At 34.5% G+C, this 16176-nt stretch overlaps 1 protein-coding gene across 8 annotated transcripts in view; it reads left to right on the top strand.

Moving 5' to 3' along the window:
* The window catches only part of NFAT5 (nuclear factor of activated T cells 5), a 108136-nt gene that overhangs the window by 76029 nt on the left and 15931 nt on the right, over positions 1 to 16176 (top strand). For all 8 annotated transcript variants that reach the window (XM_069550235.1, XM_069550236.1, XM_069550237.1 and 5 more), the window contains 4 exons: positions 1818 to 2008; positions 3479 to 3651; positions 13621 to 13755; positions 13882 to 13934. In XM_069550235.1, coding sequence (XP_069406336.1) covers positions 1818 to 2008; positions 3479 to 3651; positions 13621 to 13755; positions 13882 to 13934 — 552 coding nt within the window. The remainder of the gene's footprint in view (positions 1 to 1817; positions 2009 to 3478; positions 3652 to 13620; positions 13756 to 13881; positions 13935 to 16176) is intronic.

The raw sequence follows: 16176 nt of genomic DNA on the forward strand, positions 1-16176 counted from the left end.
TTCCAAACCTATATTTTAAAAATATTTTTTAAAAATCCAAATAAATATTGTAGAAATTATTGTGAACTTGGAAAATAAGGTTTTTGAGATGTCGAAAGCAATCAGGTCTACTCAGCTCTGAAAAGAGTTGGTTGATAGGTAACTTGTTTTCAGTTTGAAGTGAAGTGAAGTGAAGTCGCTCAGTCGTGTCCGACTCTTTGCGACCCCGTGGACTGTTGCCCCCCAGGCTCCTCTGTCCGTGGGATTCTCCAGGCAAGAATACTGGAGTGGGTTACCATTGTATCAATTGAGTCTTTAGCTTTTCAGAACTTAGACTAAAAGGAAAAAGAAGGAGCAGTTAAATTTCAGCACCTGGCTTACCTTATTATAAAGACTTCCTCTCTTTGAAGACAAACCAAAATAAAAGTGGGTAGGGGATATTTAACAAGTGTTCCTACCCCTTGCAAAATACTAAACAGGGAGGAATTTTGGCTAGTCACAGGGTAGATTTTTGTAAATACAGTTCGTGTAAATGTTTTAGTTGAACATCATTTCATTGAACTGCCTTTCTTTTTATACATGAAAGAAATAATGGCAGAAACTTGAAATCAAGAAACTTACTCATGACCATTATAAGGTTGGTTAATAGTTACATGTACAGTATCATTTCTGCCCCTCTACTGCTCACCACACCAGTCCTTCTTTAGTCCCCCAAACTGAGGACAAGTAACAGGCAAGTGAAACATTTAAATTACACTTTATGTAAATATTTGTTTAGCCAGACATTTTGATAGTTTGAAATTTTTAACCTAACTGCTCTGGCTTTAAGTAAGTTTTATCTAAGTACTTGTCTATAGAAGTATTGTTAGATTAATTGCCTGTAATAAGGGATGAATTGCCTGATATTAAAAGTTTATTTATTCACTCATTCAACAGATATGGTACCCTTCTATGTGTCAGACACTGTTCTGTGGTACTGCTGACTTACAGCTTGGGTAGACTGCTTATTTGCCTGGTTATTTGACTCATTATGATACCATAGATACTGAGATACAGCTATTCTTGAATAAAAAACATTCATGAGTTATTTTTAAGCACTTTGATGTGCATTGTACAAGTTATTTTGTGATTTTCTATGTTCTGTATTAGCAGCTTCAATGTTTAACTATAAACCTTATCAAGAACCCAATTTATTTATTTGTCAGCATACAAACTGTAATTTAATTGCGACCTGTAAATGACCCATAGGTCCTGGTTTGAACCAGCAGTTTTTCATATCATAATGTTCTGGCCCATGATTTTATAATGTTGCATATATGCATCTAGTCTATGAAAATAAGCCCCGTTCCTCTATTATTTATATAGCTGAAGGTCAAATGCTTTCCTACCCAATAACTTTCGCAGAGTAAAAATTTAGTAGGTGTACTCTTACTTGATGATGATGCCACTAACACAGCTCAGTGAATTTTCCGTTAGTGGTGGTGGTAAATCCTGAGTAACCCACATGCTTTGGCAGTCCACAAATTTATAAATACTTCAAAGGATTGTGTATTCATTCTCATTTGATTGTAAAAATTAATTACAAATGATAATTTTTTATTACACATCTAAAATTTTAATTAAAATGTGATTGTTGCAGAACTAAAAGTTTTCTTGAAAAATATAGCTAATTCTCCTTATGAAAACATTTTTCCTCTGTTTTTCTGGAGGACTTATTTCTTTACTGTAATCCAGTTATAAATATAATGATATAAGACTTGACCTTAAGTGTTTGATTTTTACAGTTTGATTATTTGGAATGCTAATTAGTGTTTATGCTCCATGTTATCTCATTCCAGCTGGAAGGCCATAATGAACCAGTGGTGTTGCAGGTGTTTGTGGGCAATGACTCTGGTCGAGTGAAACCACATGGATTTTATCAGGCCTGCAGGGTAACTGGGCGAAATACAACTCCCTGCAAAGAAGTGGATATCGAAGGCACTACTGTTATAGAAGTTGGCCTTGATCCAAGCAACAATATGACATTGGCGTGAGTACTTACTAAAAATTTTTTTGTTAGTTCATTACACTGGTGCAATAGAAGGAAAAGTTTTTAGTTTGTAATGTAAATATAAAAGATTTTTAGTTTTAAGCATTGCAAATAAAAAGAATAGATTATGGCAGAATTGTAATGGGGGAAATGAATTCTTGCCCTTTGCTAGAGAATTCCCCTAGTGAAAAGCAAGGATATAAAAGCAAGGTGGAATGCTGGCTTTTTGCAAAATAATATAGACTTATATGTTGGTTTTATAATATTAACATTAAAAACTAAAATTACAACCAATTTGATTTGCTTTCCTAAATTCCACTTTTGTAGTGTTTGCAGTAGAAACTGCAACATCATTCGTGGTGTCTTTAACCAGTCTTGGAATGAAAAAGCATATTGTTAGTCTAAATTTACCTTCTGTTTTCCTGTGTTTAAAAAAAAATGATGTCCTATGATTACCTATTTTTCATGTTAACGCATTTTCATTTCCTGAAATATATTACAAGTGTTAAGGATGTAAATTAAAATATTTTTTCCTTAACCCTTTTGTTGAGAACCTTTAATCTGAAAGATGAACTTAACAGCAGCAAATATTGATATGGGATAGACCTTGTTGTAATTATTTGTATTGGATAGCTAAAGACTTTTCTTTACTTGGTGTTTTTTTTTTTAAAGCTATTTTGAATAAGAGGGAAATAATAAGTTGGAAAAGGGAAGTTTTGAAACATATTTAATAAAGATTTTTTTTAACTTTTGAGATTATAAAAGTAAATGTATATGGTGGAAGATAGAGAGTTACTGATTATAAAAATAGTACTTATTCCTTATAAGGTGAAAACAGAATAAATTTTTAAAATTAGTAAAAATAGTAATAATAAAAAGCTAAAAACATACTCCTCAAATGCCAACTTCCAACTTAATAGAACTAAATACAATTTTGACATTTATTTTTTCATCCTTTTTTCTGATAAAATGAGATGATAATCTACTCACTGCTCTGTAACCTACTCTTCACTTACTATGAGCATTTTCCCATAACATTAACTATTTAAAGTGTACATTTTAATGGCTATACAGTGTTTCATTTTGGGGGGAGATAGTTGCTAGTTTTTTTCCAAGTAAAATCTGTTCCTTATTTTAATATCTGAATTAGGTACAAAAAGGAAGAGGAAATTAAATTTAATTTAATTTTTTAAAGCAAAAGTGTCTCTTATAAACCATAGCTTATGTTCAGATTTTAAAATGGTGATTTCTATACTATTTTTTCCCATAATTATTATAAATAAAAAGTTGACCAGAGAAGTTATGATTATTTAGAATTTATACTTCTCTATTTTAAAAAATTTGGAATAATTATATTACATATTCAAAAATTAATAAAGAAGCAAATTATACTTAAAAAGAAAATGTTTAAGAATATATTACTATTTATACAGCAGAAAATATCAATTAATATATTTTTTTCTGTATTAGGGTTGACTGCGTAGGGATATTGAAATTGAGGAATGCTGATGTTGAAGCCAGAATAGGAATTGCTGGTTCCAAGAAAAAGAGCACTCGTGCCAGATTGGTTTTTCGAGTTAATATCACAAGGAAAGATGGCTCCACTTTGACACTGCAAACACCCTCTTCTCCAATTTTATGTAGTAAGTAAGAAAATATGGAGACATTAAATATATAGAGGGGTTTTTTCCATTTTCTGTTTATCGTTCAGATATCTCTAAATTTCAGTTGTATTACATACTCGAGCTTATGGTCATGAAAACTTTGCAACGTTTTAAAAGCTATAGTCAAGTTTTCTAGACTAAACTAAAGGTGGGTAATTTCTAATAAGATTCAGAAGTATGTAGCATTTTGTAGTTTCCTGTTAATCTTATACTGATATAAAAAGTAATTTGAATAGTTTGCCTAAGTAAATTACAAATCTGAAGGATTTTCACAGCATCTTCATTTTGTGGTAAATTGCTGTGATACTAAGTGTTTTGTGTTAGAACATAAGGAAACAGAAAGGTAAGCAGAACTTTGTAAATATATTAGCAGTGAGAGTTCTGATTACAAATTCAAGTGCTGTAGTATAATGGGAAATTAAATTGTTACTTTGCTGACCTTGGCATAGAAAATAAATGATGTGTATATGTGTGTATTTAAATTCAGTCATGTTGTATGTGCCTCACCATATAGTCTGGTTTCCCTGTAATGAGTATAAGTACAAGTAATACATAGGAAAATTTTTTCCTTTGTACATCCCTTAAGAAGATTTTCATTAAGTATTATGTTCTTTGGCCTTGCTTCTGAATTCAGAAGAGCAGAAGATACTGAGTGAATTCCATTTACTTAAATTTCCTATTGGATGGTTATGAGTATTATGACCTTGGTACCCCCAGACACTTACGAAGCCTTTGTTATTTAATTGTAGCTTAGTTTTGTCAGCTTATTCACCCTTACAGTAAATCTTATTTTTCCCTTCCTTTTAATTCATTTCAGATGTGAATACCTATACATTAGCTTGGCAAACACCCTTGTTTTAAAAGAGTAGTAGTAAATATATTTGTGATCTCAAGAGAACTCAGAAGACTTCTGTTTTTCATTACTATGAAAATTTTGTTATGGTATTAGTGTTTCCTTGGACTATTTCTGGATAATGTTCACTTATAAATATGCTCCTTTTAAAGTTTGAAGATTCCATGTCCATTCTGTTGTGTTCAGATAGGGACAGAAGAAATAATCTGTAGATGGTTTATTGAATTCTGAAGTTTTTCTAATATGGGTGCTAGTTTACTGTAAATCACAATATGTCTCAACTTGAATATTATAAGGATGGAATTTCAATTTTAGTGGGGTACATGCAGTTCTTCCTTCATGTGATCTAATACTTTGAGCATGACCATAGCCACTCTCTGAAGACCAGATCCAGGAGATGCTAGATAATTCAGATCATACTGCCTTGGCAGGAACTGAGAGATGGTTGTCAACTTTATTTCATTTTATTGTTAAATTATTTATTTTAATTGGAGGCTAATTACTTTACAATACTATGGTGCCGTACATCAACATGAATCAGCCATGGGTGTACATGTTTCCCCCCAACCTCGAACCCACTTCAACTTTATTTTATTAATAATTATTTCTTCTTTCAGTATGTTTATTTCTTTATTTCCTATTTAATTGAAGTATTGTTAAAATATAAATATAAATGTATCCAGCCAAAGATAGAAAATATAAAAGAAACAGAAAACATGATTTTCTGAAATTTTTCATCTATAGTTATAATTTTCATTTGTTAATTATCACCATTAATGGTAATATGTTAATATGTTCATGTTGCAAAAAGTGTTATCTCCCTTGGAAGATGTGTCTGGGTGAATATGATAGTCCTAAGAAGCAGCAGCATACAGTGGAAGGCATATAGAGCTAATAATAAAAATTGCCATATTTTGAGCTCTTCACAGTATGCCAGAGATTTTATTAACAATTTTATAAGCATTATGTCATTTACCCTCACCATTGCCTTTTATTGTTTCTGTTCTACAGTTGATGAAACTGAGACTTAAATAACTTCCTCAAGGTCACATAGCTAGTATATAGTAAGATCAGGATTAAAAGCCTCCTTTTTAGCCATTGTGCTGTGTTGCCACCACAGTCACTTAAAATTTAGCAGTGCTAAAACAAAATTTGAATGATTCATTATACCCCAGCTATAGCCTCTGGATGGTTAGGACTATAGTTACAGTATGAAATTAAGTTAGAAAACTATTTACTCTACCTATGAGATTTGTGTTGTGTAATTTATAGTTTTTTTATGAATTTAGAAAATAGATCTCAATTTATATTAGAGGATTTTGCTTGAGTACCTATATTATCCCTTCCATTTGCTTTTGTAAATGTCATTTATTATGGAGGTGTAGGATATATATTTTTACTCCTTTAGTTGACTATTTGGCATTTATATTGCCATCTGCTTGGTGAAATTGAATTAGATAAACTTGAGCAATACTTCCTTTTAAACTTTGCATTAATAATTCGTTAGAAATGGAATGGGAGGTAGAAGGAAACAGGAAGATGAGAGGTAAGTAGAAAGGAAGAGGGGCCAGAAGGTGCTAGAAGTGAAAGGGAGGAGAGGAAACAGATAATTGATCTTCTCTCTAGAGGCACTCAGTGGAAAGAAGGCCTAATGCCAGAATTCATGCTGTGCCTTGTGACCTTAGAAAAACAATCCTGCTTCTACTTGTTGGTTTAACAGTGGCCATTGGATCCATTTTCTTTTAGTTCGTTTATTTTTAAGGGGATAGAAGAATCCTCTCCTTTCACACCTTTAGATTTCTCCAGAAAATATATATATACTAGATCAAAGTAAAAATATCAATTTTCATACTTTTTTAGTATCTACCCTTCTATAATAATTTTTAATGTGGCAAAATTAATCATAGCTTTCTTGAATATAATGTTTTATCTTACTAATACTTACTGTATTAAGTCTTGCTAAAATTAACAAGTTCTTCCTTTACTTATTGCTGGCTCTTCCACAACTTTAGGGAACGACTAATATCATTACGTAAACTTTTGTTCTCTTCAGTTCAGTTCAGTTCAGTTGCTCAGTCATGTCTGACTCTTTGCGACCCCATGAATTGCAGCACGCCAGGCCTCCCTGTCTATCACCAGCTCCCGGAGTTCACTCATGTGCATCGGTCGGTGATGCCATCCAGCCATCTCATCCTCGGTCGTCCCCTTCTCCTCCTGCCCCCAATCCCTCCCAGCATCAGAGTCTTTTCCAATGAGTCAACTCTTCGCATGAGGTGGCCAAAGTACTGGAGTTTCAGCTTTAGCATCAGTCCTTCCAAAGAACACCCAGGATTGATCTCCTTCAGAATGGACTGGTTGGATCTCCTTGCAGTCCAAGGGACTCTCAAGAGTCTTCTCCAATACCACAGTTCAGAAGCATCAATTTCTTTGGTGCTCAGCCTTCTTCACAGTCCAGCTCTCACATCCATACATGAGCACAGGAAAAACCGTAGCCTTGACTAGACGGACCTTAGTTGGCAAAGTAATGTCTCGGCTTTTTAATATGCTGTCTAGGTTGGTCATCACTTTTCTTCCAAGGAGTACGTGTCTTTTAATTTCATGGCTGCAGTCACCATCTGCAGTGATTTTGGAGCCCCCAAAAATAAAGTCTGACACTGTTTTCACTGTTTCCCCATCTGTTTCCCATGAAGTGATGGGACCAGATGCCATGATCTTCGTTTTCTGAATGTTGAGCTTTAAGCCAACTTTTTCACTCTTCCTCTTTCACTTTCATCAAGAGGCTTTTTAGTTCTTTTTCACTTTCTGCCATAAGGGTGGTGTCATCTGCATATCTGAGGTTATTGATATTTCTCCCGGCAATTTTGATGCTTGTGCTTCTTCCAGCCCAGCATTTCTCATGATGTATTCTGCATATAAGTTAAATAAGCAGGGTGACAATATACAGCCCTTCTTCACAGACCTTAAAAAGGCTTTCTAATTCTTTTGACAGGTTGAAATATTTGCTTTGTTATTTTTCAGTATTCAAATGTTCATTTTGTTTAGCTTTGTTTTTGAGGCTCCTATTTGAACAACATCTAAAAGCACATTGTTTTTTATAATACCAGAAAAGTGGCTGCTTTTTTCTGTTATAATTTTTTAAAGCAATGTGATCCCTTTCAAGAGGCAGCTTACTAATTTCTTAAAGGTAAAAATACAGCAGCTAATGCTTAAATAATCCTGACTTCAGTTCCATTTGGTATAGAGTATGTCCTGTTAGGTAACCACCAAATTTTTTTAACAGATAAGACTTTTTAAGGTCAAAGTTAAATTATCTTGAGGAGACTAGTTCTTTGTGTAATGTAAATACAAATATATAAAATAAACATTGTACCTTCAGAGGGGCCTCATTTGGCCATCTTAATGCCTTTTAATGCATAAAAGGGAAAAAGGAGATAGGAAAAAGTTTTGATAATCATGAGCAAAGTGGAGTTTCCATATAGTATTTTATAAGTGGGTAGAGGGGAGTATAGACTTTCCATTCATTTTGTTACTATAATATATTCATATAATTTTGCACCTCATACTGTTTTCTAATCAAAATAATATTTATCATATTTTTCTTGAATGTCATTTAAAAACAAGTATTTAGTTCCATTGTTACTCCAAAAAGTTATAAATTAATTCAGTTAGTTCTTTGTTTTAAAAGGGTATATGATTACCAGTGTATGACTGATAACTGTTTCCATCTGTTCATACGTTAACTCTGTGTTTCTAGACAGTATATATGTATATACAATCACAATTTTTTAAAACTCTTAGGCATTGCTGAAAATATTATTTGGCATTTAATTAGGATAAGATACTTGTTTGTATCAATAAATGAAAATAAATGATGCTAAAAGTAATAAATAAACAACCAAAAGAAATCTAAGTGCTTATACAATGCAGTTTTACTTTTCCCTCATTTTATGATAATATTGGTTGCAGTTGAGGAACAGCTCCATTTTCTTTACTGTGGGAACCAGGCTTTAGAAGCTGCCTTTTTCTGGGATATTGCTATTTTTTTAGTGGAGGAAAAAAAGATGGTGCAGCCATGTGGAAATGGTAAAGCCTGGAAGTGGCACATTACTTCAGTTCACATTTCATTATATAAACAAGTCATGTGGCCAATCCTTAAATGAGTGTGGCAAGAATGACTTTGTGTGGAGCAAGAGTCTTCTGACAGAAAGAGCAGGCCTAGGGAAAACGGGGCAATAGATACTTTGACAATAGTAATTTCCCACATTACTTTCTTGTAAAGATAAAATTGATTATCAAATATATAAGTACCTAAGGAGAAAAAAACTTTAAAACTTTGGTTAAATTTTAGTTATTGTTGTTTAGTTGCTAAGTTGTGTCCGACTCTTTGTGATCCTGAGGACTGCAGCACGCCAGGCTTCTCTGTCCTTAACTTTCTCCCAAAGTTTGCTCAAACTCTTGTCCATTTAGTCAGTGATGCCGTCCAACCATCTCATCCTCTTTCACCCCCTTCTCCTCCTTCCTTCAGTCTTTCCCAGCATCAGCGTCTTTTTAAATGAGTCGGCTCTTTGCATCAGGTGGCCACAGTATTGGAGCTTCAGCTTCAGCCTCAGGCTTTCCAATGAATATTCAGGGTTAATTTCTTTTAGGATTGACTAATTTGATCACCTTGCTGTCCAGGGAATTCTCAGGAGTCTTCTCCAGCAAAACATTTCAAAAGCATCCATTCTTTGGTGCTCAACCTTCTTTATGGTCCAACTCTCACATCCATACATGACTACTGGAAAAACTATAGCTTTGACTATACAGATCTTTGCTGGCAAAGTGATATCCCTTCTTTTTAATATGCTGTCTAGGTTTGTCATAGCTTTTCTTCCAAGGAGAAAGTGTCTTAATTTTGTGGCTGCAGTCTCTGTCCATAGTGATTTTGGAGCCCAAGAAAATACAGTCTGTCACTGTTTACACTTTTTCCCCCTCTATTTGCCATGAAGTGATGGGACCAGATGCTATGACCTTAGTTTTTTGAATGTTGTGTTTTAAGCCAGCTTTTTCACTCTCTTCTTTTACCTTCATCAAGAGGCTCTTTAGTTCCTCTTGTTTTCTTCCATTAAAGTAGTATCATCTGCAAATCTGAAGTTGTTGTTTAATTCTCCTGGAAGTCTTGATTCCAGCTTGTGATTCATCCAGCCTGGCATTTCGCATGATGTACTCGGCATAGAAGTTAAATAAGCAGGATAACAACATACAGCCTTGTCATACTCCTTTGCCAGTTTGAACCAGTCCATTGTTCCGTGTCTGGTTCTAACTGTTGCTTCTTGACACGCATGCAGGTTTCTCAGAAGGCAGGTAAAGTAAAGTAGTCTGGTCCTCCCATCTCTCTAAGAATTTCCCACAGTTGTAATCCACACAGTCAAAGGCTTTAGTATATAGTCAGTGAAACAGAAGTAGATGTTTTTCTGCAATTCTCTTGCTTTTTTTATGATCCGACAGATGTTGGCAATTTGATCTCTGGTTCTTCTGCCTTTTCTAAGTCCAGCTTGTATATCTGGAAGTTCTCAGTTCACATACTACTGAAGCCTAGCTTGAAGGATTTTGAGTATTGCTAGCCTGTGAAATTGTATAGTAGTTTGAACAGTCTTTGGCATTGCCTTTATTTGAGATTGGATGAAAACTGACCTTTTCCAGTACTGTGACCACTGCTGAGTGTTCCAAATATGCTGACATATTGAGTACAGCACTTTAACAGCATCATCTTTTAGAATTTTAAATAGCTCGCTGGAATTCTATCAACTCCACTAGCTTTGTTCATAGTAATGCTTCCTAAAGGCCACTTGACTTCACACTTCAGAATGTCCACCTCTAGGTGAGTGTCCACACCATCATGGTTATCTGGATCATTAAGACCTTTTTTGTATAGCTCTTCTGTGTATTTTTGCCGATTCTTCTTAAACTGTTCTGCTTCTGTTAGGTCCTTGCTGTTTCTGTCCTTTATTGTGCCCGTCTTTGCATGAAATGTTCCCTTGGTATCTCCAGTTTTTTTGAAGAGGTCTTTAGTCTTTCCCGTTTTGTTGTTTTTCCTCTGTTTCTTTGCATTGTTCATTTAAGAAGGCTTTCTCATCTCTCCTCACTATTCTCTGGAACTGTACATTCAGTTGGTTATATCTTTCCCTTTCACCTTTAACTTCTCTTTCTTTCTTAGCGTGTAAGGCCTCCTCAGACAACCACTTTGCCTTCTAGCATTTCTTTTTCTTTGGGATGGTTTTAGGCACTGCTTTCTATAGTGTTAGAAAACTCCATCCATAGTTCTTTAGGCACTCTATCAGATCTAATTCCTTGAATCTACTTGTCACCTCCAGTGTATAATTATAAGTGATTTGATTTACTGAGCATGGCCCTGCCCACCAAAGCAAGACCCAGCTTTCCCCACAGCCAGTCTCTCCCATCAGGAAGCTTGCACTAGCCTCTTAGCCTCATCCATCAGAGGGCAAACAGAAGAAGCAAGAGCTACAGTCCCACAACCTCCAGAATGAAAACCACAATCCCAGAAAGGTAACCAAAATCATCACATGAATCAGAGCTTTGTGTAACTCGAAGCTATGAGCTATGCTGACAGGGTCACTCAAGATGGATGGGTCATGGTGGAGAGTTCTGACAAAATGTGGTCCACTGGAGAAGGAAATGGCAGACCCCTCCAGTATTCTTGCTCAAGAACCCCATGAATAGTATGAAAAGGCAAGAAGATATGACACCAGAAGATGAGTCCCCCAGGTCGGTAGCTGTCCGACATGCTACTGGGGAATAGCAGAAAAATAGCTCCAGAAAGAATGAAGAGGCTAGGCCAAAGCAGAAACATTGCTGAGTTGTAGATGTGTCTGGTGGTGAAAGTAAAATCTGATGCTGTAAAGGAACCTGGAATGTTAGGTCCATGAATCAAGGAAAATTGGATAAGATCAAGCAGGAGATGGCAAGAGTGAACATTGGTATTTTAAGAATCAGTGAACTAAAATGAATGGGAATGGGTGAATTTAATTCAGATGACCATTATGTCTATTACTGTGGGCAAGAACCCCTTACAAGAAATGGAATAGCCCTCATAATCAACAGGAGAGTCCGAAATGCAGTACTTGGGTACAATCTCAGAAACAACAGAATGATCTCAGTTCGTTTGCAAGGCAAACCATTCAACATCACAGTAATCCAAATCTATGCGCCAACCACTGATGCCAAAGAAGCTGAAGTTGACCAGTTCTATGTAGACCTACAAGACTTCTAGAACTAACACCTAAAAAAGATTTTGCATCACAGGGGATTATAATGCAAAAGTAAGAAGTCAGACCTGGAGTAACAGACAAGTTTGGCCTTGGAGTACAAAATGAAGCAGGGCAAAGGCTAACAGAGTTTTGTCAAGAGAACACATTAGTCATAACAAACACCCTTCTTCCAGCAACTCAAGAGATGACTCTACACATGGACATCACCAGATGGTCAATACCGAAATCACATTGATGATATTCTTACAGCCAAAGAATATAGCTCACTCTATACAGTGAGCAAAAACAAGACCTGGGGCTGACTGTGGCTCAGATCATGAGCTCCTTATTGTAAAATTCAGGCTTAAATTGAAAAAAGTAGGGAAAACCAGTAGGCCATTCAGGTATGACCTAAATCAAATCCCTTATGATTATACAGTGGAAGTGACAAATAGATTCAAGGGATTAGATCTGGTAGACAGAATGCCTGAAGAACTATGGACAGAGGTTTGTAACATTCAACATGTATTAGACTATCTCATTAATTTAGAAGTTGATGAGTTATACAGCCATGTTTAAAATTACTTTTGCAGTATGTTATTAGGTATGTTGTTATATGTTATATATATAATATATATATTATATAATTAGTATGTTACTAGGATTTACTAAAACAACAAATAGTGTAATCTGTTTCAAAGTGCTTAATCTTAAAGGAGTAGTTTTATGAGTACCTAAAAGGTATGTATTTGCATTAACCAGTATTCCAGGGAGTAATCTGATAGAAACCTAGTCCTTGGGTGTCAGTATGAAAGAATGTTTCTGGGGTCAGAAATATTGAGAAAACTGTGTACTACACCGAGTTCTTGGATATTTATAGTGTACATCAGAATGTGAAATGTTTGGGGAAGTTTTAGAACCTATTTTACTAAACAGTACATATTAAATTTTCTTAAGAAAATCAGGAAGATTAGTAAGCCAGTTATAGTTTATTAGATCTGGCTTCTCCTCAGTACTTCTCCATCTCTTTGTTAATTTACTAGTGGTTAGTTAGTCTTTATAATTGAAAAACTAGTGTGTTTTATTTTTATCCTCAAGGTATGCTAATTCAGGGAGATCCTCTGGTAGAAAGAATTATTCTGAAATGGATTCAGTCTGTTTTCAGGTGTTCTTTTCATTTAGAGCCTCTAAGTCCTAGATCTGGATCCTTAAAGATACTCTTAATACCACCCAGAGGCTCACTTTGCCTCAGAAGTCTTGTGAAGGTGTAGCACAGCTAACATTTTTAAGGTTAGGATTGTGAGATGTCTATTATGAAATTGATTTTTTTTTTGAATGTTAAAACAAAAACATGACCAAGTTCATATTTTACACCATTTTTTTTTCATGTAATGAGAAAACAAAGATGACATGTAACTTTGCTTTCTGTTATGGTAAATTTTAATTTGCAGAATGAAAGTGAAAGTTGCTCAGTTGTGTCCAACTCTTTGCAATCCCAAGAGCTATAGCCTGCCAGGCTCCTCTGTCCATGGAACTCTCCAGGCCAGAATATTGGAGTGGGTAGGCATTCTCTTCTCCAGGGGATCTTTACCCAGGAATTGAACCCAGGTCTCCCGTGTTGCAGGTATATTCTTACACCCTCTGACCCACCAAGGATGCCCAAGAATACTGGAGTGGGTAGGCTATCCCAACCCAGGAATCAAACCGGGGTCTCCTGCATTGTAGAATAAAAGAAGGCAAATTCAAGGGTCAACAAAGACAACTTACAGAACTGAATAACTGAGAGTTGATTTTAGGTAAGAACTGTATTGGTGGTTCTTCTTATGGAATGCTTATATATACCTACAGCTCAACCAGCAGGAGTGCCAGAAATCTTAAAGAAGAGCTTGCATAGCTGTTCAGTGAAAGGAGAGGAAGAAGTATTTTTAATTGGCAAGAACTTTCTGAAAGGAACTAAAGTTATTTTCCAAGAAAATGTTTCTGGTAAGTAGGCATAACACTGCCTTAGAAATTGTTGGGTGTTTCATTTTGTTATAAAGATACAGTTGTAGCTACAAAGTAAAAAATTTTTCATAATTTTAGTAAGTCACTGTTTTTTATTTCAATCAGATGAAAACTCTTGGAAATCAGAAGCTGAAATTGATATGGAATTATTTCATCAGGTATAATTTAAACTTTTTATAGTTTGATTGTTTATTCTTTGAGAAACTGAGTTTTGCTCCAAGATTTTCCTAAATCAACAGATTAAATTTCTTATTTAAGTTTCTTTCTTGAGTTTCTTTAACTGAAATAGATTTATTCCATTGATGCTAGAAATGACAGTTCTGTATTTGAAAAGTTAAAAGCATGAGAAAATCACCATTATTAATAAACGAAACATGTCTTTCCTAATATTTATTTGCTATCTTTACCTGCTTTGGATTATCTTTGGATTATCTTCACATACTTTTTAATAAGAGAAACTTATTTACTGAGTACCTGCTATGTGCCAGGTGTTTTATATTTGTTCCTTACCTTTTGAACTCGGAAGCACTACTTATTACACTTAGAGCCTGTATTTGTAGGACCTTGGTGTATATTCATTTTTGGTTTAAAATTTTTAAAAATTCCTTTATGTTCTGAAAAAAATAAAGAAATTTAACATTATATATCCAATATATTGCCAAACTCAAAGCTAAAGGTACAGTGCTGCCTAAGAGTACCCTCACTTTAGACAGCGGCTGCAAGTTCAGGGGTCCCCTGAACAGGTCTCACTTCTGAACAGTTGGTTTCAAATTCAAGGATTTCCACTACCCCCAAAAAAATGGTAGTAGAACTCACAAGAACTCAGGAAAGCACTGTGCTTAACAATTTCAGTTTTATTATAGCAAAAGAACACAAATCAGATTATAATTTCTCAACTTCTAGCCTTCTGGGTTCTTTATATTGTATTTTTTAGAGAGTAAGAATTAAAAAAAATAAGGTGGAGCTTTGAAGAAGATGGTATTTTCAGTAGAAATATGTAAAGAAAATTCTTGGAAGAAATGCCCAAAAGATCCTCAGAATTTTGGGGAACAACTAGGCTAAACAAAGACTTGAGAGTTTTGAAGTTATATGTTTTCAAAGTGGTTTTCTTAGGAATTTGTTTTGTGTCTCCAGTTATTTTTATGTATGTATCCCCAACTGCAAAATGACAATTTTGACAATGATAAATTATTCCTTAGGAAAGTGAAAAATATCTAGCACCATTGCTTATAAATTCTGAAAAAAGATTTTATGCTGGGATAAAGAAAATTGTTATTTTGAATCCAACCAGATTTTTCTAAGAAATTAAAATTTAGATATTCTTCCCTTTTTACCTCAGGAAACATTCTACCTGCTCCACAGGCCTCCCAGCCCTTTGTATGTTTTGTGTGTATTGTAATCCTAGTTCAGTGGTAGTTAATTGCTCTTAATTTTTGAGATTAGTTTTTTTTTTTAATTTACTGTCAGTATTCACAGTTTACTTAGTTTTTAATTCAAATCATTTGTAGAATTTCATGATTTCAGATTGAGGATGTGTGAATAATTTGTTCATTTGATTTTTAAGTTCATTTGATTTTTAAGAAGTTTCAAATTAGGTTTGTTTAACTACACTCTCTAAAACAAGTGGAGTAAAAGATTAAAATATATATATGAATATATATGAATATTATATATGAATATGAATATATATATATATTCATCTGACTTTTAGATACTAATTCTGTTACTAATTACCAAGAACAAATTTTTATTTGGAAGAATAATTTCAGTTATTGAGTTGGTCAAATAATCTTAAGACTGAGAAGATACTTCAGAAGTCCATCCATTCAGCCATCTCCTTAACTGTAGGTAGAACTGCTTTTGATGTAGTTGCAGTGTTCAAACAAAGGAGGAAAAATGAAGGTGGGCAAGATTTTAAAATTCTTATTTCTTAGAATTTGAGTCAATGCAGATACATTTTTTTGATGGCTTCATATACAATTGAGTATGTGCTTTCAGATTTTTGCCCCCTAATTCCTGTGGATGTATACATTTATATGTTTTTCCACCTGAATTAGAAATGTGATTTTTTTGAGATAGCTAACTGGACTCAGAAAGCATTCTACTATTGCCATAAATAAAAAGCTATTTTAAAATTTGTGACTATTTCGGAGCATGTTTTTAGATGGCTTAGAAACAAATTAGGTACTCAAAAATCGAAATCTTGGTTTCATTTGTCATGTTCCGTTCAACTGAGTCAGCCAACTTCCAGAGTCTGACTAAGTGAAAAATGACATTAAACTCATTTCATCCTCAGCTGTCACCATTGGCCTCCTGCATATCACATACTGAATAAAAAAGCACAGTCACTCCCTTTTGCTGTTCTTTTCCAGTACTATAACATAGCAGGGAAGAAGAGAA

The sequence above is a fragment of the Ovis canadensis genome, chromosome 14, assembly GCF_042477335.2.
Source record: "Ovis canadensis isolate MfBH-ARS-UI-01 breed Bighorn chromosome 14, ARS-UI_OviCan_v2, whole genome shotgun sequence".
NCBI classification, from domain to species: domain Eukaryota; kingdom Metazoa; phylum Chordata; class Mammalia; order Artiodactyla; family Bovidae; genus Ovis; species Ovis canadensis.